Source organism: Vipera ursinii, assembly GCF_947247035.1.
Source record: "Vipera ursinii genome assembly, chromosome: 2".
In the NCBI taxonomy this organism is placed as follows: domain Eukaryota; kingdom Metazoa; phylum Chordata; class Lepidosauria; order Squamata; family Viperidae; genus Vipera; species Vipera ursinii.
Genome location: NC_139513.1, coordinates 75,348,610 through 75,370,533, shown reverse-complemented (window position 1 = coordinate 75,370,533; position 21,924 = coordinate 75,348,610). Strand labels below are relative to the sequence as shown.

Sequence of the window (21,924 nt, the reverse complement as noted above, 5' to 3'; positions counted from 1 at the left end):
GTATTTCAGACTGCAAGCTGTCAATAGGTCTATGTCCGTTGTTCCTCCTCCTGTGTTCAAAATAGTATAATATTTTCTGCAATAGGAGCATAATATATTGTGGGTCTCCTTCTGTAGGCAGCTGTTCAGGATCGATTAAATGAACAAGAGGGAGTCCCAAGTGTCTTCAACCCACCACCTTCTCGGCCCTTGCAGGTCAACACTGCGGATCACAGAATCTACAGCTATGTTGTTTCAAGGCCACAGCCAAGGGCAGGTTATTTTATTTGAATGTGCTTGAAAAGAGGGATGTTCTTTGTTGCTAATATGAAAAGGACCAACAGAAGGAAAGTTCTTTCCTTTTGTGTTTTCTGTGTCATGGATTGTTCATGTGCTGCATGTCCTCTGCTTGAATCACTGGGAATCTCTTTGTATAGAAGACTTGGTTTGTAAGTGTCCACAATTGGCACGCTTGCTTTTGTTACAGTATTGTAAATAGTAAACATAGAAGTTCTATTTCTACGAGGACGTATTTGGCTTATTTTTGCCAATTTAGTCCATAAAATAGGTGTGTTAGAAGCTTCTGTGAGGCTTAAGTTATTTATTTTGTGTAGCAACACATTTCACATCTGCCAATCAAAATAGTGAAGCTGTTCTAGCACAAAAGGTACCCACCTTTGTTATATGCTAATTTTTTTGGTATATTCATGAAGTATTTTATTTTCTTTGTAAAATGAAAATGTCGCATGAAGTAGCCATTGATCGTTTTAAATAACAGTTTTAAATGTTCAGTAATCCCCTAAAAGCTAATAAATGTCCTTGTTTCTATTTTTTTAAAAAATCTGGCAATGAAATTCCAAAATTTGTGTCATTGTTATGCTATAATATCTTCCACACTGGAGGAGAAAAGCGTATAGAGGAGCGTTAGTTATAGATGTCTTGTTAATGGTCTTAATGACAGCAGTTTTCCTGATTCTGTTAATTTTTCACTAATAACTTGAAACTACATTAACATGAGTGTGTAAAAGGAATATACTGATAATTACTTTCTGTTTCTTTCAGGGTTTATTAGGTTGGGGTTACTATTTGATAATGCTTCCATTCCGATTTACATATTACACATTACTTGATATATTTAGGTAAGTCTAGCTGAGTTCATATTTCTTTATATTAACCTTATAGTTTATTTTCACCTTCATTTTTGTTAATTAGTTTAATCTGTCACATACACGGGCATGCATACGTAAATACATAACCACACAAATAAGATCGGGTTATTAATGGATAAGTGTCAAATTTCTGGTAAGCCACCCAATAACTATGGTGCATTACAAATTATATAAAAATGTTAAGGCTAATGAATTGTGTTTTATTTCAACAAGGCATTTCTTGCCATTTCTTGCATTAAAATCTAACAGAAATATAATAATAAATAATCAGGATTGATTGATTCCTAGTGCATATTTGTTTTTTGCAAACTTAAATCAAACTTTGTAGCTGATCATGGAGGAATTAGTTTAGAGGATTTAAGACTGTAATCAGTCCATTCACATCTTCAGTAATGAAACATTTTGATCCTGTTTTCTCTCAGGTTTGCTTTGCGTTTTATCCGTCCTGATCCTCGTAGTCGGGTCACTGACCCTGTAGGTGACATTGTTTCATTTATTCATTTGTTTGAAGAAAAATATGGAAGAATACATCCTGTCTTCTATCAGGGAACATACAGCCAGGTTGGTGGAAATGTAGACTTAGATAAATGCAATTATTCTAATCCTGTTTTGTTATATCTCTTACAAAGCCACACTTAAGCTTTCCTTTGAAGTACAACTGCAATTTCTTTTCTTTACAAAAATAATAGTAAAATTTAAACATTTAATTTGATACTCTGATAGTATTGCTTGTGATTAGATAGTAATTGCATTTTCATTAAAATGCAATATTTTAAAAAAATAACTATAAAATACTTAACAAAACTAATGAAGAAGATAGAAGGGGAAAATAATAAAGAATGAAAAAGAGCAAAGCCAAGAGTTCAGAAAGAAAAAACAATGCAAATAAATGATTGCCAACTTTCTTTTATAACAGAGATAAGTATAAAATTTCTTAAATATAAATTTAAGCGTGATTACAGAATACTGTCTTGTAATGGGCTCCTTTGTTTGGTTTGTTGGAAGACCCTTGGCTGAAGATCATATCCATTTAATTTTTATATAATTTTTTTTATTAAAAGTTTAAAAGAGAATATAAAAACTAACAAAAATAATACAAAGTAAAAGAAGAAAGGAAAATGAGAAAGAAAGGAAGGACAAAGGTGCAAAAAAGAAAGATTAAAAAGAAATAGACGAAGCTTCCAATTTCCTTGCAGCAAATACAAAAATGATTACAAAATTATCTCTAGTTACAAAAGAAGCTCTCTTTTTTCTGTTATCTAATATTTTCTAATCATCAAAACCACAAATCAAAAGTTCATTTTTTTCTTTTTTCATACAAAAAGTCTATAAGGTGTTTCCAGTCAGCAATAAATGTAAATCTCTAATTTAAAAAGTGAAGTTAGCCATCTCTGCATGTTCTGTCATCTTCACCAACCATTCCTCCATTGTGGGTAACATAGTATCTTCCCATTTTTGGACATATAATCCTCTTGCTGCAGTTCTCTAATATAAAAATAATGTTTCATGACTTTTTTCCCAGCTGTCCATTAATCCAAAAACAAAATTCTCTCATTTTAATTGTACATTATAGGTAGTTCTCAACTTACAACCATTCATTTAACTACTGCCCAAAGTTATGTAAATGCTGAAAAAAGTTATAACCAGTCTTCACACTTAACATTGCGGCATCCCATGGTCATGTGATCAGCCTTCAAGTGCTTGGCAACCAACATGTATTTTTTTTTAAAAAAAGATATTTTATTGATTTTCCAATTTTACATATAACTATTTAGAAGGCAATGTGGTAATTGGGTTAAACATAGTTCGGTAATACAATCTTTAGTAAGTATCTCAGTTTACATCATCAAATATTTCTTCTCTGTTTCCCTGAACATTTGCTATTTCGTATTTAAGCTAACAAATTTCTAATTGTATCAAAACTTAGTATAAACTTCATTATCGCATTTATAAATGCATTTTTGCTTATACCTATCTTAATAAATCTCGATGAACAATCAATGTCCTGTTATTCAATTTTACCTAATTTTAATTTTTAATTACATATTTACAGTTTGATCTTTAATATCCATAGTATTTAACTTTCAGGTAACCCAAATTTCCTTTATCTCACTTCATAAAAATTATAATGTCTAACATACACATATTAGTTACTTAACTATATTCTTATTCTATTCCATAAACATTTTCTACTTCCCACCCTAATACATCACCACCTTGATAATAGAGTGTCCTTTATTAGTTCAAATCCATCATTATATTTTCTGGGCTAGTCAATAATTCAAACCTATTTTCTAAGAGTTAATTTACATTTCCCTTGTAAGTCTAAATCTTCAATATTAGACAGATTAATCCCTTTTTTACTATTTTCCGACTATTTTAAATCTAGTAATCAAATTTCTCTTTGTCTCAAAATCTCCCTTTTGCCCACTAGCTGACAGTTTAGGGTCCTCTCTAATAAATCAAAAGGCCCCAGTTTTTCAACCTAATTCTAGCTTTCTTCTTTTGCCAACCAGGCTTCCATACCAATGCTTTTAAAACATCAGATAGATCTCCCTCCATTCTTGTATATATTATTTGAATTAAAGGAGACCATTTCATTGCCAATTTTCCAAAAGATCTGGCCCATTTATAATCATTAGGCTGTCGCCCTGATGTCCCAGATCCCCGTGTTTGTTCTGGTATAGTTGTCTTCAATTCATTCTGGTCTTTTTCTTTCTCAGATTTCTTCTGGTTTACATAGAAGGTCATTTCCAGTTTTGGAGTTATTGTTTCTTTGTCTGGATTTTCAGTAAACTGTGCTTGTTGTTCTGTAGAGCCCTCTGTCTTGGTATCCACTTGTTCCATTCCTGTTGTTTTTTGAGTTAGTATTTTTCTAACTCCAATCAGGGTTTCACTTTCTAGGGCTAAGCTGTCACCTTTGTCTTTCAGATTAGCTTTGAGTTTCTCAGTATTTGCCAGAATGCTTTCAAGTAAAAATTTTAACATATCCAAGATCTTTTGCTGATCTGCCTCCATTTCTGACATAGAGATGGTCTTTCTAGTGAAGGCTATTTATTAAACAAGAGTCAGTAAATGTTCACCACCGTTCCTAGAAGCCAATTTCACTGCTCAGCTTCTCTCTCAAAGTTAAGTCTCTCATAAATAATACCAAGGTCAGATCTGGGCTATGAGCAAGTTTCTTCTTCAATAAAACTGCTGTACCAAGCTTCGCCACAAGATGTTCCCGATAGCATTTAAAATATTTTTCAGATCCCAGGCTAGGTTCTTATCTGATTTAAGTTCTTTTTGCAAATAAAGTAGAATAGCAGGTTCCAGTAAGAATAGGAACTTTTGGGGTCCCCAAATTCCAAACAGAAAATAGATATCCAATTGTGTTAAATTGATCTTTTCAAAGCTTTGTTTCTCCTGAGTAAGCAGACGCTGCCATTTTAGAGGGTGGAGAAAAAGAGTTCCCTTCCCTCTCTCCTCAGAAGGGGATAAAGTTTCAAGAAGCTTTTAACAGGAAAAGTACTTAGGGTACAGAGAAGGTAAAATCTCACCCAATTTCTCCACATTGCTTTCAAGGTGCTTTTTAGTAAGTTTGGCCTTGGCTGTCAGCAGCTTAATGATGGGCCATGAATGGCCGATCTTTTCCCCATGAGTTTGAAGAGCTGCCCCGGATCAAACGGGAGGGCAGCTGTCCTTCTGCGATCACTCGGGGGTCCTCTTCACGCTTGTCGCCCCTACAGGGTGACTTCGACCCTCTTCAGGGTCTCCTGGCGGGAGAAAACTAGATGGTGGAGGCAGCGATCGCCTAACACGTCTGCCAGCACCACAGTCGCAAACCGGAAGCCGGCAACCAACATGTATTTACCATCCCAAGGACAAATGATCACCATTTGCAACCTTCCCAACCTTCCAACAAGCAAAGCCAATGTGGGAAACTAGAATCATTTAATGGTCACATGATTCGCTTAATGACCATGACATAAAAGATTGTAATATCAGGTGTGACCTGCTTAATGATTGCATCACTTGATCCCAGTTGTGGTTGTAAGCCAAGGATGATTTGTAGTCATTAAAGTCTTCTGAATTAGTTCATGTATTTGAATTCAAAATTTTCTGGCTTTTTACACATCCACCAAACATGATAAAACATCCCTTCATGATGTTTATGTTCCAGTATAAATTCAAAATATCTTTATACATTTTGGTTTCTCTGGTATCATACACAATGGTATGTCATTTTATTTAAAAAAGAAGGCTAGGACAGAACATTTATTTAAAAAAGAAGGCTAGAACATTACAACTCTCTTAGCCACATATTTTCTCACTGTTCCGTTTGTATATCATAACCAAATTTTTTAGCCCATTTTATCATATTCTTTCACGTGCTTCTGTCTCAAATTTCAGTGAAAGTTTATACAAGTTACAAGTTAACCATTTGTACACAGTTCTGTTTCAAACTCAGTTTTGCATTGTTCAGAAGCATAAAATCAGTGAAATAATCAGTTGCAAATATTCCAAGGTATCCAACACAGTTCTGACATCCTTCAATAGTCTTTTAGACAGAAATCCACATTAATCCTCATGAATAAATTCTCACAAAAGCCATACAGTTTGTCCTCAACTTACAACAGTTCATTTAGTGACCGTTCAAAGTTGCAGTGGCATTGAGAAAAGTGACTTATGACCGCTTTTCACACTTACTACACTTACCTTGCCACAGTTGTTAAGTTAATCACTGCAGTGGTAACTTAGTAACATGGTTATTAAGTGAATCTGGCTTCCTCGTTGGTTTAGCTTGACAGGAGGTTGCAAAAGGTCATCACGTGACCTTGGAACCATCAAAAATGAGTCCATTGCCAGCATCCCCATGATCATGTGATCAAAATTTGGATGCTTGGCAACTGATTCATGTTTATGATGGTTGCAGTGTCCCGGGGTCATGTGATCACCTTTTGCAACCTGCAGTAATTCACTTAACAACTTTGGCAAGGTCATAAAATGAGGCAAGATTTGCTTAGGAGCAGACATTTTGGGCTCAGTTGCGGTCATAAGTTGAGGACTACCTGTGTTCAGGTTTAGGCCTATTTGTTCTAAAGCAGCCTCTACCCTTTCTCCATTCCTCCCCAAATGGTGTATTCCCGGCCTCCCCTCCCCATGCCTCCCCTTTCCTGCCTCATTTGCTTATGTCCCAAGCTTTTCTCCCTGTGTGTTCTGCAAAGTGAACCTTTTTGTATATCTCTAATCCCATTTTTTAATGCTGTCTTTCAAGGCGCTGAATGATGCCAAGAGGGAGTTGCGCTTCCTCCTTGTTTATCTGCATGGTGATGATCATCAAGATACTGATGAATTTTGTCGGTAGGTGCTATTAAGTTAGCAAATTATCTGCATCTAAGTCACTTTCAGTCACGGGAACCATCAGCTTAATCTGCCTTACAACCTTCTTGTTATGGGGGGGGGGAAAGAAAGGAGAACGCACTATGAACACTGCTGTGAACTCCTGAACAAAAGGCTGGGTATAAATGTATCAAATAAATGAATGTTTTGTATGTGACTTCAAGTATGCTGTTTATTATCCTCTTCTTATAGCAGAACACTCTGTGCACCAGAAGTAATTTCCCTCTTAAACACCAGGATGCTCTTCTGGGCATGTTCTACCAGTAAACCAGAAGGATACAGAGGTATGTCTTCTTGTAACATATCTGGCCTTATTATTCAGAAGCAACGTTGAAAGTATTCTTGGTACTTATGCCAGAGTAAAAGTACACTGAAATAGTCTTAGCTGCTGTGTTATATATGTTTCCTGGGAAAGAAATCCCATTAAATGTTTGCATGTTCTAAATTTTTAAAAACTTTTAAAGTTATTTAGAAATGTTAAACCTTCAATAGGAAACTAGGTAATTTAGAAAAAGCTATTCTTGAACTGTGAAGCATTTACAACTGATGTGGATAAACATAATTGAATGGAGTTCCATGGTCATTTCTGACAATGGGTAGTTGTAAAACTTTATATTATTACCGGAGATTTTTAATTAATCCACACACAATTTAGAACTAGGAATAACTAGCTTAAAAAAGAAAGGGCTTAAGGGTCTGTAAATCATGCTTCCAGATTTTTAGGTAGAAACCTTAACATAAAGACAGGTCAAGTATGCAGTAATTAACAAAGGAAATGTATTTTGGATTATAGTGAAAGGCAGGGTCAAATCAAAAAAGGAAATTCCATATGGAGGATAATTTGAATAAAATTTCCAGTAATACAGTGACTTCACAAAGGATGTCATGGAACAATCCCATTTGGAATTCACATTGAGTATATGATTAAATCTAATAGGTTGTATTGATAATAAAGTTGTCTTTTTTAAAAATGAAGTTGTATATCAATAATGATCCTGGATTATCAGATGAAGCTTTGCCAAAAATGTGTTGAATAAATCAGGTTTTCTCAGCAAAAGATTGGTATTACAGCAGCTTTTATTTAAGTCTGTCTTTGACGAATACTGGAATCCATAATATGGCAAGAATTTGTTATTGCTTCTCATTATTGTTTTTTGAAAATAGGTTTTAAGAGTTTGATAATTAAATGTCCATCTGCCATTTTTGTATGTTCCTATCTGGCCTTGGATCTTTTGGGAAAGTTCTACTCTGAGTTTTACAGCTCATTGAAGTACAGGTTGTTTGGCACGAGAAATCAGATTTTGACATCCAAAATACAAAATTCTTACTTTTTGAGACCACATTTCTGATTTTGCATTGTTTGATATAAATTGTATTGTTCTATTGTACTTTTGGATTAGAACAAAGAAACAGTTCCATCGTAGAGTTGAAATAAATGTGTGGGCTTGAACAAGGTTTTTTTAACAGCCCATTATGGAATAAAATCACACCTTTGTGTTAAGGAATATTTGAATAAAGATCACACCTGAAACTCTTGTCATCTTGAATTACCAGAAAATTATAACAACAAAAATAGGAAATGCTTTTCTCTGAAAACTGCCAGAGTGGCTATTAATAAGAACTGAGAGACCAAATAATGTCGTTCAATTTCAGCATTTAAATGTTAAATATTGGCTTCCATTCTAAAGCTGCAAATAGTGACAGTACTTTATTCTTCTCAGTGTCTCAGGCTTTGCGTGAGAACACGTACCCTTTCTTGGCAGTGATCATGCTGAAAGATCGTAGAATGACTGTGGTGGGAAGGCTAGAAGGACTTATCCAACCTGATGACCTCATTAACCAGTTGACATTCATTATGGATTCCAATCAGACATACCTGGTATCTGAGCGTCTGGAAAGGTATTAAGCAGATAAATAACACTATTTTATTCCTTTCTTTTATTCCAAAATATCTTAATATTGAATTAAAAAATAGAGGATGGTGGTTATAATGTTTCTAACAAATAATATATCTCATCAAAAACTCAAGGCAGTTTGCTCTTTTCATATTACATCCTTTTGTGAGTTAGTTTGTTCTCAGTTGCCTAAAATCTGAGATTAACTAGATTCATGCATCACATCGTGGCTTATGGTTGTTTTAAGTATAGATTGCTTAATAAGACGCAGTTTGATTGATACATACAACACACTTAAGTAGTAAACCATAATCTGGTGAATTGGATTTGCTCTGCACTGTGTAAAAAAAACTTGCAAATTATGTGAAGTGTTGTATGAACTCTGGCATTGTGAAGTCTGAGAACCTTGCTCAGTGAGAACCAGGAAGATATCTAATGCCTCATGATATCAGAAATGTACACTATTCAACTTCTATTTATCTACTTCATGGACCAAATTAATAACTGCACATTACTGGTAGATTATATGCTATGATCAGGAATAAAACAGGAGGTAGGATGTTAAAGATTAAAAGAAATTTTGGCAGCATAGCAGAAAGAACCAGCAGTATGATTTATCGCTATGGTATATTTATACCAAATTGAAAATATGTGGGCTACAATCTATCATTAAATTTTGACATTTATCACCCTAAGAGTGGAAATCATAATCTTGCTGTCTGCTGCTGAAAAGTTATGTACCCCTTCTCATATTTTTAGGCTGTTCCTCAGCCTCAAAGGTGTCAGATCCAGTGGGATCTTAGATTCTTTGGAACTACATTTAGTTTTAGACTAAACTAATTGTAGACTCGGCAATTTGTGCATTTAGATATGAACAAAATACACCTTTGGTTGAAAAGAAGAAAAAAAGTACTTTTGATAGGTTTCTTATCCTTCATATATCTACACGTTTGAAGTGCTCTTCATGTTTAATGGGAAAGAAAGTTGCTGCTACTAGTTTGAAAATGCTGTTGTCCAAATGTGTATGGAGATTTTCAATTATCCAAGTCATGATTGTTCCAAATGTGCTTTTCCCAAAAGGCAACTGGACTTGCTTGGTTATTTGAACTGAACTGAAGGAGCTTCTCGGATGAGAAGCAAAACGTTTTCAAAGAAATAATCAAGAAAATCCAGTTGCCTTTTAGAAAAAGCGATTTTTGGGACACGCTGCTGTCTAGGGCAGCCCTTTATACTCAAGCTGTGATAGAAAAGTGGTCCTAATTCTAAATGCATCTTCTTACTTTAAAAAGTCAGAAATTGCTATATATATATATATTAAAAAAACACTGGTTAAATTTCCCTTTCTATATTAGAGAAGAACGAAACCAAACTCAGGTCCTGAGGCAGCAGCAGGATGAGGCATACCTCGCTTCCTTACGGGCAGATCAGGAGAAAGAACGTAAGAAAAAGGAAGAGCGAGAGAAGAAGAGGAGGAAGGAGGAAGAGGTGCAACAGCAGAAGCTGGCAGAGGAGAGAAGGCAGCAGGTAAGAAGGGAGATTTGTTGGCTTAGGAGCCCAGCTGTTTTCGAGTAAAAAGGCTTTTTGTAAATTGTGGGATAGAGGATATAGCTTTTCTAGTTGATTAGCCTATTTAATTGACCAGAGTCTGAAAATGTGGTCTGAGCACCCCTGGGAGTTCCCCAACTCCATCCTACAGGACACAAAATCAACATTTTTTTGCCACATATTGAACATGTTTGCAAAAATCTGACATAGTTTTGCTTGTCCCATTATTACTTTATTTGTTAAAAAAAGTTTTCAGGGAAAATTTTTGTATGGTTGATTTTTAACTCCCTGTAAACCGCCCTGAGTCCTCAGGGAAAGGGCGGTATATAAATGCAATAATATAATATATATATATATATATATATATATATATATATATATATATGTATGTATGTATGTATGTATGTATGTATGTATGTATGTATATGTGTATGTATATATATATATATATATATATATATATATATATATATATATATATATATATATATATATATATATATATATATATATATATATAATGGGCTTAATGTTATTTTTCCCTAATTCAATAAATATCTACATCAATTATAATTTTTAATCTGGTGACTGTCAATAAATAAATCTGTATGAAGAAAAGTTGTTTTGGGGTCCTCCATAATTTTTAAAGGTGGGGGAAGGGGTCCTGAGCATAAAGTTTAAGGAATACTGTACTAGGCCAAATACCAAGTATACTCACCCATCAAGCTTCAGCGTGCAAGATGGAAACGAGTTAGGAGGCAGATGTTTAAATTCGTACGCCACTGAGCTTTGAATTTTTTTTGTAATGAGAAACAGTGTATAAAAACTTCTAATATATAATAGATTAATTCATAAAGATTAAAAACACTACCTGTAGTCTGATGTGATAATGTGTCAAGCTCTGATATATTTATATTTGGAGTGATTCAAATTCTTCAAATTTATTTTTAGTTAAGGAGAGAGAGGAGCAGGAACTGGTGTGCATATTACACTTTCTTCTAGACGTTTGCTAAAGTCCTCTGCAGTAGAACTTTTAACGGAGTTCCATTATATCTATTGGGAAAATTTAACTGCAGATTTTAATGCCTGGCAAATTTGATTATTAAGGAGTTTGGTCCTGGATTTATTGATTATGACTCGTTATTGTTAAAATAACAATGGCCTGGGTCCGGGCTATTTGAGGGAACACCTGCTGCCGGCATCAAACGCCCTTCGCCCAGTGCGCTCCCACAGGGAGGGTCTGCTCAGGGTTCCGCCGGTAAGAGATTGCCGGCGGGTGACACCCAGGGATAGGGCCTTTTCAGTGGGAGCGCCTGCCCTCTGGAACCAGCTGCCGGTGGAGCTGAGGACTGCCCCCGACCTCCGATCATTCCGCCGGGGCCTGAAGACCTGGCTCTTCGAGCTCTCGGGCCCAGGCTGAGGAGAAATTTTTAATTGGGGTTTTAAGTGTACAGGGTCAATTTAATATTTTTTAATTTGGTTTTTAACTTTTGTATGGTGGATTTTTTAATTCCCTGTAAACCGCCCTGAGTCCTCAGGGAAAGGGTGGTATATAAATGTAACTAACTAAATAAATAAATAAATAAATAAATAAATAAATAAATAAATAAATAAATAATAAATAAAATCTCTTGCTGAAATGTTGCATTTCCACATTTGAATCCTCATCTTGTATCTAGAGCTGCCGTTTCCAAGCTATTCCAAACAGGATATTTTACTACTTACTAAACAGAACCACTAGTGAACTAGCTTTGGTGCCTCACTATCTGGATGCAGTTTAGGAAGCTCTAGAGGTGCCTTAGAAACATTACTGAGATGCCCCAGGGCACCATGAACCAACAAAGCTTGGGAGCCTCGTCTAAAGGAATTGGGACTCGAGAATCTGTTTAAACCTGATGACTGCTGCTACATTGCCCTGATACCTGTATTTAGGTTTAGATTTTGCTATGTTCTTTGAATTGCTGCTTGTTATTGATCTCTCCAATTAACCCTCCAGACTTTGCAAGAGGAGAAGGAACGGAAATCTGAATGCCTTCCCCCTGAGCCACATCCTGATGATCCTGAAAGCGTTAAGATCATCTTCAAGATGCCCAACGATTCCAGGGTGGAAAGGAGATTTCACTTTACAGAGTCTTTAACTGTAAGAAAAGGAAGGTGGAAATCCTAATCTTACGGGTGGTGAATGTTTTTATATGATTGATCTTCAAAAATTTGCACCCTTAAGGTGCCACACAGAGCAAGCTAAAATAGCAGTGTGGAAATTGTGGGGCTCGGACAAAGTGTGAAGCAAAGCACAATGCTGTCCTTATCTTTTTTTTTCCAGGGGTACAGTTCTCACCTGACCTAGAATTGTGCCCAGTGTCTCTGTGAAGAGACACTTACTAGGGAACTATACCTCAGTTTCCCACATGGACATCCAGTGTTTATTCTATTGTATTATTCAGGCTCCCAAGGAAACAAATCAATATATATGGAATATCTTTGCATGCCACCTTTGTGCTCTACCACAATCTCCAAATATTTGGAGGAATTTTCAGGGGATGGTAGAAAGAAGGAAGAATTGGGGGGGGATTACTTTCCTTTTTTCTCCAGCAGCAGCTACCATTATTTGTTAATGGAGTTTTGTTCACCAAAGTCTAGAACTGAGCCAGTATCTTATGATTTACAGCTTACAGGAAACAGTGTGTTTTCTTGTAGGTCTTGACATTTAAAGTTTCCTACTCATTGCATGGTAGTAGTCTTCAGTGGTATTGTTGTAATGTGAGCATTTGTTCATTATTATACTTCATCAAAACAAATCCTTTGACCGACATTTTGTGTAATTTTCCCAGGTGATCCATGATTTCCTATTCTCTTTGAAAGAGAGTCCGGAAAAGTTCCAGATTGAGGCCAATTTTCCCCGCCGTGTCCTGCCCTGCCTTCCTACAGAGGAATGGCCTAATCCACCCACGCTGCAAGAAGCCGGACTCAGCCACACGGAAGTTCTCTTTGTGCAAGACCTTACGGACGATTGACATTTATCCAAAATACAGAGATGGAAAGAGAATTTCCTATTATAATACAATATTTTTTTTAAAGACTGCTGCATACAAATGAGGGATCAGAGACTATATGGCCTGGCCAGCCGTGTCATTTGACTGCATTGGCAGGAGAAACTGCACACTCGCGCACACACTCAACCCCTTTTACATTGAGAGGGCAGACGGGAGGAGCCACAACTGGCATCCCAAGAGAGGGTCAGAAATGCAGCTTTTGGTAAATGCTGCTTTTATTGGAAATAATTTACACCGTCATTTTGACATTAGAAAATTTGACATTCTGCTGCTTTTGACAGCTAAAGAAACGTGCGTGTGAGCCAGGTTGAGATCTGCCCCCCACTGGGGAAAGACAGATAGAAGGTTATTTTCTTCCAGCTTCTCATTCTGTAAAAAAAATACCTTAAATATATCTTTTGCTTTGTAATGACCAAAGGAGAATGGGTTAACAATGATTTTTTTTCCTAAATATGGAGATGTTGATATTCTTAACAACAGAGGTTTTTCTTCTCCAGGGTTGTTAGCTGCATAGTGTAATAAACTCTGCCTCTAGTGTGCCTGTGCTAACACCTGTCAGTGTCTTACTGCCTCTTCAATATCTAGCTCAAATGTACCAATCTGAAATAATGCCTTGCCCCAACCTGTGCAGAACTACAACCGTAGTAGAACATTCTGGAATTGACACAGTTTTTGACTTTAATGCAGCTTCACTCCATTTGGGATGAGTCTTTTTCTGTGCTAGTGTAGGATGTTTGCAATTTAAAGTGATGAATCTACAGTAGTGACTGAAAAGAAAAATAGAGAAATCAGCATTGAAGCATGGACTCATAATCTTTGCTGAGCCAGGTGAGTAGTAAGGTCATTTGTAAATGTTGATAGGTGTTACAGCCACCTGAAAGGCTGTAGGGATGATGAACTGAGCCCTGTGGTTGGTGCCTCTGAATTTTACGTCGTTCATGCAGACAGCCCTTTTTAATAAGATCATAGCCTTAAAGTTGGATCAGGACTTGCCCACGAGAAGAACTAGGCAGCAGGGGTGTCAAACTCAATTTCATTGAGGGCCGCATCAGCATTGCGGTTGCCCTCAGGGGGCCGGGTGGGTATGGCCAGGGTAGGCGTGGCCTACTGGGTGGGCGTGGCCAGCTCTACATCGTTCGCATCAAGGGTGCCTATGGGGGCCTGGGCAGGAGTGGGACAGATCTGAGGGTCTCTGGCAGAAGGAGGGTCTCTGGGCCAGGGCCAAGGCAGAGGGGGCCGTTCCCTCACTGTTTCCAGGATGGCTTGGCGGGCCACATGAAACCACTTCGCGGGCCGGATCTGGCCCCCGGGCCTTGTGTTTGACATGTCTGAACTAGGGTCTAGCAGAGGTTTCCCAATAGAGGAAGGGAGCTGGATAGCAAATTTCTGCAAATTCTCTTGCAGTTGCCAACTCCTAAACCGGGGTGTCAAACTGTCGGCCCATGGGCCGGATGCATCACACAGAAGCGCCCACCCCAGCTCCGGCAAGGGGGGAAAAGTCGCGATACATCGCGACATGTCACATGACGTGGCACGTCACATGACCCCTGTCTTAAACTATATATAGCAACAGGGTAGGATTCAAGAGAGAAAGGCAATCAAACCAACTTTTGACTCTTCCACTAGATGAGCTCAGCTGAATCCAAGTGTAGAGTCAAATCTTACCTACTAAAAGGTGGGAGATTAAGACAATTCCATCTCACAATTTGGATTCCTGTGATCAGAAAACCTTTTTATCTTGATTATCAGCAAACAATGTAATTGATATGAGAATTTTTTGAACTGTAGTTTTTTTTTCTTTAAAGGTACGAACCTTGCACATAAAACCCACTAGGTTCTTGTAACTCCTCCTGCAATTGAGAAACCTTCAGCCCTCTTGCTTCTATGTAACTTGCAAATAATATTGTTTCCTGCAAGTGGTAGCATGGAATGAGGCATGAGCAAATGCAGTATTGCTTTTAATTTGCTACGCTTGGCTTCCCTTCTCTGTTCTGTTTGACCTGAACAGAAGCAGAAGACCACCAGTCTTCTCCTATGTCTTACCAACAATTAAGAGGAGAAAGCAGTTAACTTGAATTAAAAGGAAAACTATGAAGTAGGAATTTACTCTCTGAATGTGTATGCATGTGTGTAGTGAGTTTGGATGACCTTAATGATGGCATATGCGCACACGTACTAAAACATATATACATTTTCCTCCATATGCATTAAAAGACCCGATGATAGACTAAATTGTGATTAAGCTACTGCTAAAGATTGAAAGCATCACATTCTTAGCTGGGCATTTTATGCTCCATTCCCCCCCCCCTTGATGATGATAAGGAGAAATGGGAATGCTGAATATTTGGATCGAACACCAGTGCAGCACAGCATTGGTGAGTCCTTTTATTTTTTAAGAAAGTTCCCTTCTTACCCCTGTGGATGATATGCATCTTCTCGGATCCTCTACCAGAGGCCTGGGAGTTTGGGGGGGCTCTGCGCAGTATCTTAGTTGTACCTAGCACAGTGCTGTTTTAGACAGAGAAAGCTGTGATGTTCCTGGGATCTGTTCTTGAATCACTTTCCCAGCTTAGGAGTCACACACACACACACACACACACACACCCCGTGCTCCTGCCACCACCAGGACCTCTTTAGTCTTTACTTTCCACATCCTCTCCACTTCCTCCTTCAGGCCCTGATACCTCTCCAGCTTCTCATATGCCTTCATGATGTTGCTGTCACTTGGCACTGCCAAGTAACCAAAGTTAAATAACTTATTGAATAATTTTTAACAAAAACAATACAAATGTTGGATAGAAGAGGAAAACAATAAGGAAAAGTAATAAAAAAGTGGAAAAGAAACAAAGCCCCCAAAATAAAAATAAATACGAAAAATGGTAATAAATGACTTCCTATCTTCTTAACAGCAGTTATAAGTACACTTATATTCTTCTCAGTGAGACCTTTACTGTAGTCTAATCCAGTGTTAGCAAACCTAGGACATAACGTGTCAAAGGTGACACACCACAATATTTTGGATGAAATGCCAGCTTTCACCAATACCCAACAACAACTATCCTTGAAAGCACACCCCATTTTTGTGGAGACTCTGTGAGAATGGGGTGTGCTCTCATATGCATCCTCTGTCCCATCTGAAAATTGTGCCAGAAGGGGGTGTGGTTTTGTGTGGTTTTCAGAGGCTGCAGAAGCCACATGAGAGGATTCTCTAAAGCCTCTTCGAGGCCTTGTGTCACCCACAGCTGCCTTGGGTAGGTCACTGAGGCCTGTCAGCAGAAAGAGGACACTACCTGAAGGTAAGCGGCATGCAGCAGAGGCTGAGGATCACACAGACAATTGTTTTGTTTTGTTCTTTTTGCAATAAATAAAGAATTGTTTCATTTTTGTTCAGGGGAAGCATGTTGACGGGCCAGCGGAGTCAGGGTAGGCATTTTTCCTAATTTTTGACATGCAGAGCCCAAAGGGTTCACCATTGCTGGTCGAGTCTGTGGTTCCAGTCTGTGGGCATTTATCAGAAAAAACAGGTTTGTGTATTGGTGCATTTTCCCCCCATGGAAAATAACGTTTTGAGAGTTCACATTTCATGATGAAAAACATGCATCCAGGGCACCAAAATAGCATTTGTTTAATAAGATAATCACAACTTGGAAGTAGCCAAGTTTATTTCTTTTGTCACTCTTTTCACACAGATATACAGTATATATTCTGACGTTTTTATACAGGTAGTTCTAGACTTCCAACCATTTGTTAAGCAACCATTTGAAGTTACTATAGCCCTGGAAAAAAGTGACATAACCAATACTCTCACAACTGTTGCAGCATCCCCAAGGTCTTGTGTTCAAAATTTGAGCACTTGGCAGCAGCCTGTATTTACAAGGATTGCAGTGTTCCAGGGTCACCTGATCTCTGACCTTTCTAGTCCGGTTCAGTCAAGCAGTCAATGGGGGAAGCAGGATTCAGTTAACCACACAATTTGTTAACAATTGCAGTGATTCACTTAACAATGTGGCAAAAAGGTCATAGACTCAGATTTAACAGTCGCCTTGCTTAGCACCAGAAATTCTGTTTCCAATTGTGGTTGTAAGTCAAAGACTACCTGTATATCCCAGAGCACAGAGATGAATGAAACTGCATAGTCCTCATGACTTTATCCTGTGACTGGGCATTTATCTTCCAGCTTAGTTTATAAGACAGTTGGATAGGGAGATGAGACTAGAAAAAAATCACTTCTCATCTACACTAGCCTAACTAAAGTAAAACAAGGCTCTAGTCAGTACTTTGTATATCACATATTGAAAAAGGGCTGTTTCATCACATCCCTAGGTACTTGGGGATCCAACTGTCGGCAAGATGTATTACACTCAAAAGAGAAAATTATGACAAATCAATAGACCAAATTACAGCAGACCTAGACAGATGGAAAAACTTGCAGCTCTCCTTTATGGGGAGAATAGCGACAATCAAGATGAATATACTTCCCAAATTACTCTTTTTATTCCAATGTGTACCAATTAAATTAAGGATTTTTTTTGAAAATTTAAACAGAGCTACATCCAAATTTATCTGGCAAGGTAGAAAACCGAGAATTAAATTAAAATTATTACAGGATGCAAAGGAAAGAGGAGGGCTTGGCCTCCCGAATTGGGAAAAATATTATCAAGCAGCAATAGCGGTATGGATAAGGATTAGATACACTTAAGGAACAGAAGACTACTAGCATTAGAAGGTCATGACATGCAAATTGGGTGGCGTGCTATAATGTGGGACGGAAAATATAAGGCTCATCAGTACTTCCAGAATCATCATATTAGACGGGCACTACTAGAGGTGTGGATAAAAAATAACTACATAGAAATCCCCAATTGGCTATCCATATTAGAGATATTCATGCACCCCAAATTCATAAATTTAGAAAGAGTAATCACATATAAGGATCTCTTAGATGAAAATGGAGATCTGAAAACAAGAAAAAGACTATTAGAAGACGGTAAAGAGTTGGAATGGTGGGCATACTTACAAATACAGTCACGATATAGAAAAGACAAAAAAGAACCAGGGATAAAATTAGAGCATACACAATTAGATAAAATCCTCCTAGGAACAGAAGACCAAATGATAAAAAAGATATATCAATATCTATTAGAACAAGAATTGTTAGAAGAACAGGTAAAAGAAACAGTGTTAACATGGAGTAAAAATTTTGGTTACAGTATTGACCTAGATAATTGGCAATCACTATGGGATAGAAATAGGAGGTTAACACTAGCCACCTCCTATAAAGAATCTGTACAAGATGTTCTATAGATGGCACCTTCCCACTATAAGGTTAGCAAAAATAGATAAAAAAAATCTCACCGACGTGCTGGAAATGCAGAAGGCTTCCAGGGACTTACTATCACATGTGGTGGGAATGTTCAAAAGCGCAAAATTTTTGGCAGCGGATAAAAAAATTGGTTGGAAGAAATATTACTACAAAAAATTGATCTAAAACCAGAAAGTTTCTTATTAGGGATTATTAATGATATACTCAGCAAAGCATCTTTCTACTTATTATTGCATATTTTAACCGCAACAAGATTGGCATATGCCCAAAAATGGAAAAGAAAGGAACCCCCCCCACTGAAGAAGAAATAATAGATAAAATTTTATCCTGCGCCGAAATGGACAGGTTAACCCTAGAGATTAAAAATAAAACTGAAAGAGTATTATGAAATTTGGCAAAATTTGAGGATCGCTGAGAAGACTATTGTTTGATTAGTTGATAAAGTAAGGACTTCTTATTAGCACCCATATCGGGACACAACTGAAAGATATGTAAACATAACGCTGACGACCGAAAGACAGTTTACAAAAAAAAATTACAGATGTTATATGTACAGTTTGTTATACTCTGTCCTGTCATAGAATGTATTTTAAGTTTTTGTTTTTTCTTTCTGTAACATAAGGTAATACTAATAGTAGTGTTGTAGCCAGGGAAGTTGAATCATGTCCACTTTTGTTTTTAAATGTACATGTAATAAAATTTTCTAAACAAAGAAAGATATAATCTCTGTTTTTATTGGTAGCATGTGTACAGTAGAATTTAAAACCTTACAGTAGTCTTAAATTTACTTGAATCTAGCTCTAGTGTCTAGTCTTCTGGCAATCCTGAGATAACGAAGTAAATGGCTGTGCTTTGATGTAAATAATTTTCCACAAAGCTAATGTAAATGTTTTAAGTTCCTTTTGGAAAGCCCACCATTTATGGAGGAAAGTTTCTACCTTTGGTCTTTTCCTCTCCTTTCTCCTTATGGATTAAAAGTATGAATGAACATAACATTCACTTTCATCACTGTGCTAAAAATAATTCCTGGTCAATTTCCATGTATCAACAGTATTGTCCTGGTAAGATCAACCATAAAATGTTTGGGATCATTCATCGTATTAATCATTTGCCAGTACACTGATAAGCTATTAACGTGCCTAATTCAAATGTTTTTCTATCTTCACTGAATCCTGTTTTGACAGTGTTGATGACTGAAAATCTGAATGAGATTTGAGAAATGGATGTGCCCTTACTGAGCAGCTAAAGTAGCAGCTTTTAAAAACATCCTTCTTTAAGAAGGCTGGACTAAGGGCATTCACAATATCCTTCCCAAAATTTTGGTCTGAAGAAAATATTTAATTCAATCTGAGAAACCAGCTTTATAGAATTACACGATTGGAAGGGACCTTGGAGTTCTTTTAGTCACATTGTTATTCAGTGCGGAAATCCTCGTACAATTATGGACACACGGCAGTTCAGTCTTTTGTTGAAAACCTTCATTGATAAGAGCACCTACAACTTCAGGAAGCAAGCTGTTCCACTGTTAAATAGTTGTGTTTGGGTAGGAAAAAGGTTACCTTGAAGCGTAACAAATTTCATCAATCCTCTGAGGTTCTTAATGTCAAAGAAATTGGGATCCAGCCAACAGTTCCAGTTGCCTTCTTCCTTGACATTACATCTATGTGCATATTATTTCCCACATACAGGGCTTTTTGGAATTTTGTCAGTTTTATAAATACACTAAAACTAGTGCTCAAACACCTTGTATTTCATGTACCGTGAGTTTAGTATGCTATAAAATTAAGGGGATACGTTTTCGCAAGTCACCAGCATAGATAAAGAGCAGCGACAACTACTGGAAATAAAGCTGCTTTTAAGCAACAGAAATAATGTTTAACCAAGAAGACAAAATTGCATAAAGCTAATGCAAATGTCTTTATAAAAGCTGAAGCAGCCAGAGTGGAGGGAGTGGAATCATAATCAGTGTCATGTGCGTTCAGTATCTGAGGCATGCAACATTATGGGAAAAGCCTTTCGGGCCCTTTAGAATCTGTGTTCTTTGAGCAGTGAATCTGCACCTATGTGACTGCTATAATTGTGGGAATGTTGTTCCTATGGCAACATGTACACAGCTGCTCCTAGAATTCTGAAACTTCCAGTGGGTCCAAGCACTTGACTTTTGACTTTCCACTTAGGCTTTTGCCCAGTTAATCTTGCTTCTCCTTGGCTTGGTAAGACAGCATCAAATAGTCTTCGCATTTAGCAGGAGGGTAGGTCTCTTAAGAATCCATTGGTTTGCAGATATTGCTGGACTTCAGACACTTCCATGGCAGCCAACAATTATGGGAGCTGTAATCCAACAACTTTAAGGGACGCGGTGGCTCAGTGGGTTAGGATGCTGAGCTTGTCGATCAGAAGGTCGGCAGTTTGGCGGGTCGAATCCCAAGTGCCGCGTAACAGAGTGAGCGCCTGTTACTCGTCCCAGCTTCTGCCAACCTAGCAGTTCGAAAGCATGTAAAAATGCAAGTAGAAAAATAGGGACCACTACGGTGGGAAGGTAACAGCGTTCCGTGCGCCTTTGGCGTCTAGTCATGCTGGCCACATGACCACGGAGACATCCTCGGACAAGCACTGGCTTTTCGGCTTTGAAACGGAGATGAGCACCAGCCCCTAGAGTCGGAAACGACAAGCATGCATGTGCGGGGGAACCTTTACCTTTACCTAATGCAAATGTACAGTGAAAGATATTCAAATGTGAAAAAATAATCTTTATGTACATTGGAAGTTACCAAATTCCTAGAGAGGCATACGGACGACAAGAAAAAGAATATTAAAAGAAGCTAAGTTTCCAGAGAACCTGAATGATTTCCTAATGTTTCCACCTTCACTATAGACATCTTAAGGAAATTATAAGGAAATAAGTTTTTTGCAGGAAGGAGCTTAAGCAAAATAAAGGTTGTATAGTTGGAAGTTTTATAGCTCGCAATCTGAAAACCAATAAATTTGCATCCTAAGTGTGGGTCAGCCTGCATGTTTGGTGGGATAGAAGCAACATTTTGGTTTTCAAGCTAGTCTTTCTAGATTCAATATGCTAGCTTGCATGGAATATTGTGACCATACTAGCTGTAAAATAGCCTTAGCTTTATCATGGCATACTGGCCAAATTGTGTCCAAACTGGTCAGTATCCTTATTGCTAGAAGGATGCTGCATGTGGCATAGGAATGACTTGGACTGCTAACTAAGTTTTATCTTCTCTACCTTGTTAAAAAAGAATTGAGCATCTCAGTTAACAAGTCATGAGGGATAGATATCAACAGCTACGGTGACATGCACAATATAATGACAATCCTAAGAGGTAAATCATAAACTATGAATTAATGAAAGAAAAATATGCTTATTGTGTTTCTTAAAGGACGATGAGTGTAATAAATCTGAATAAAGTGGTCTGGTATTGACGAATATACATCCCCAGGGAAGTGGAAGTCCAGGTTTAATAATGAATGAAGATGTCAAAATGTATCTTCAGGATGGTGGTAGTTGCTCCAGTGAATGGTGATATAGGAAGAACCAGAAATTAGATTTAACAAAAAAA

At 37.4% G+C, this 21,924-nt stretch overlaps 1 protein-coding gene across 3 annotated transcripts in view; it reads left to right on the top strand.

Annotated features, from left to right (window-relative positions):
- FAF2 (Fas associated factor family member 2) overlaps window positions 1-13,579 on the top strand; it is a 28,395-nt gene extending 14,816 nt beyond the window's left edge. Inside the window, exons 3-11 of one of the 3 annotated variants that reach the window (XM_083357027.1) lie at window positions 118-252; window positions 1,042-1,118; window positions 1,571-1,709; window positions 6,409-6,494; window positions 6,726-6,817; window positions 8,255-8,432; window positions 9,781-9,952; window positions 11,970-12,113; window positions 12,805-13,579. In XM_083357027.1, coding sequence (XP_083213153.1) covers window positions 118-252; window positions 1,042-1,118; window positions 1,571-1,709; window positions 6,409-6,494; window positions 6,726-6,817; window positions 8,255-8,432; window positions 9,781-9,952; window positions 11,970-12,113; window positions 12,805-12,987 — 1,206 coding nt within the window. In that variant the 3' untranslated portion in view covers window positions 12,988-13,579. Of the gene's footprint in view, window positions 1-117; window positions 257-1,041; window positions 1,119-1,570; window positions 1,710-6,408; window positions 6,495-6,725; window positions 6,818-8,254; window positions 8,433-9,780; window positions 9,953-11,969; window positions 12,114-12,804 lie in introns of all 3 variants that reach the window. The other 2 variants (XM_083357025.1, XM_083357026.1) reach the window with 2 other exon arrangements.
- The last annotated feature ends 8,345 nt before the right edge of the window (window positions 13,580-21,924 follow it).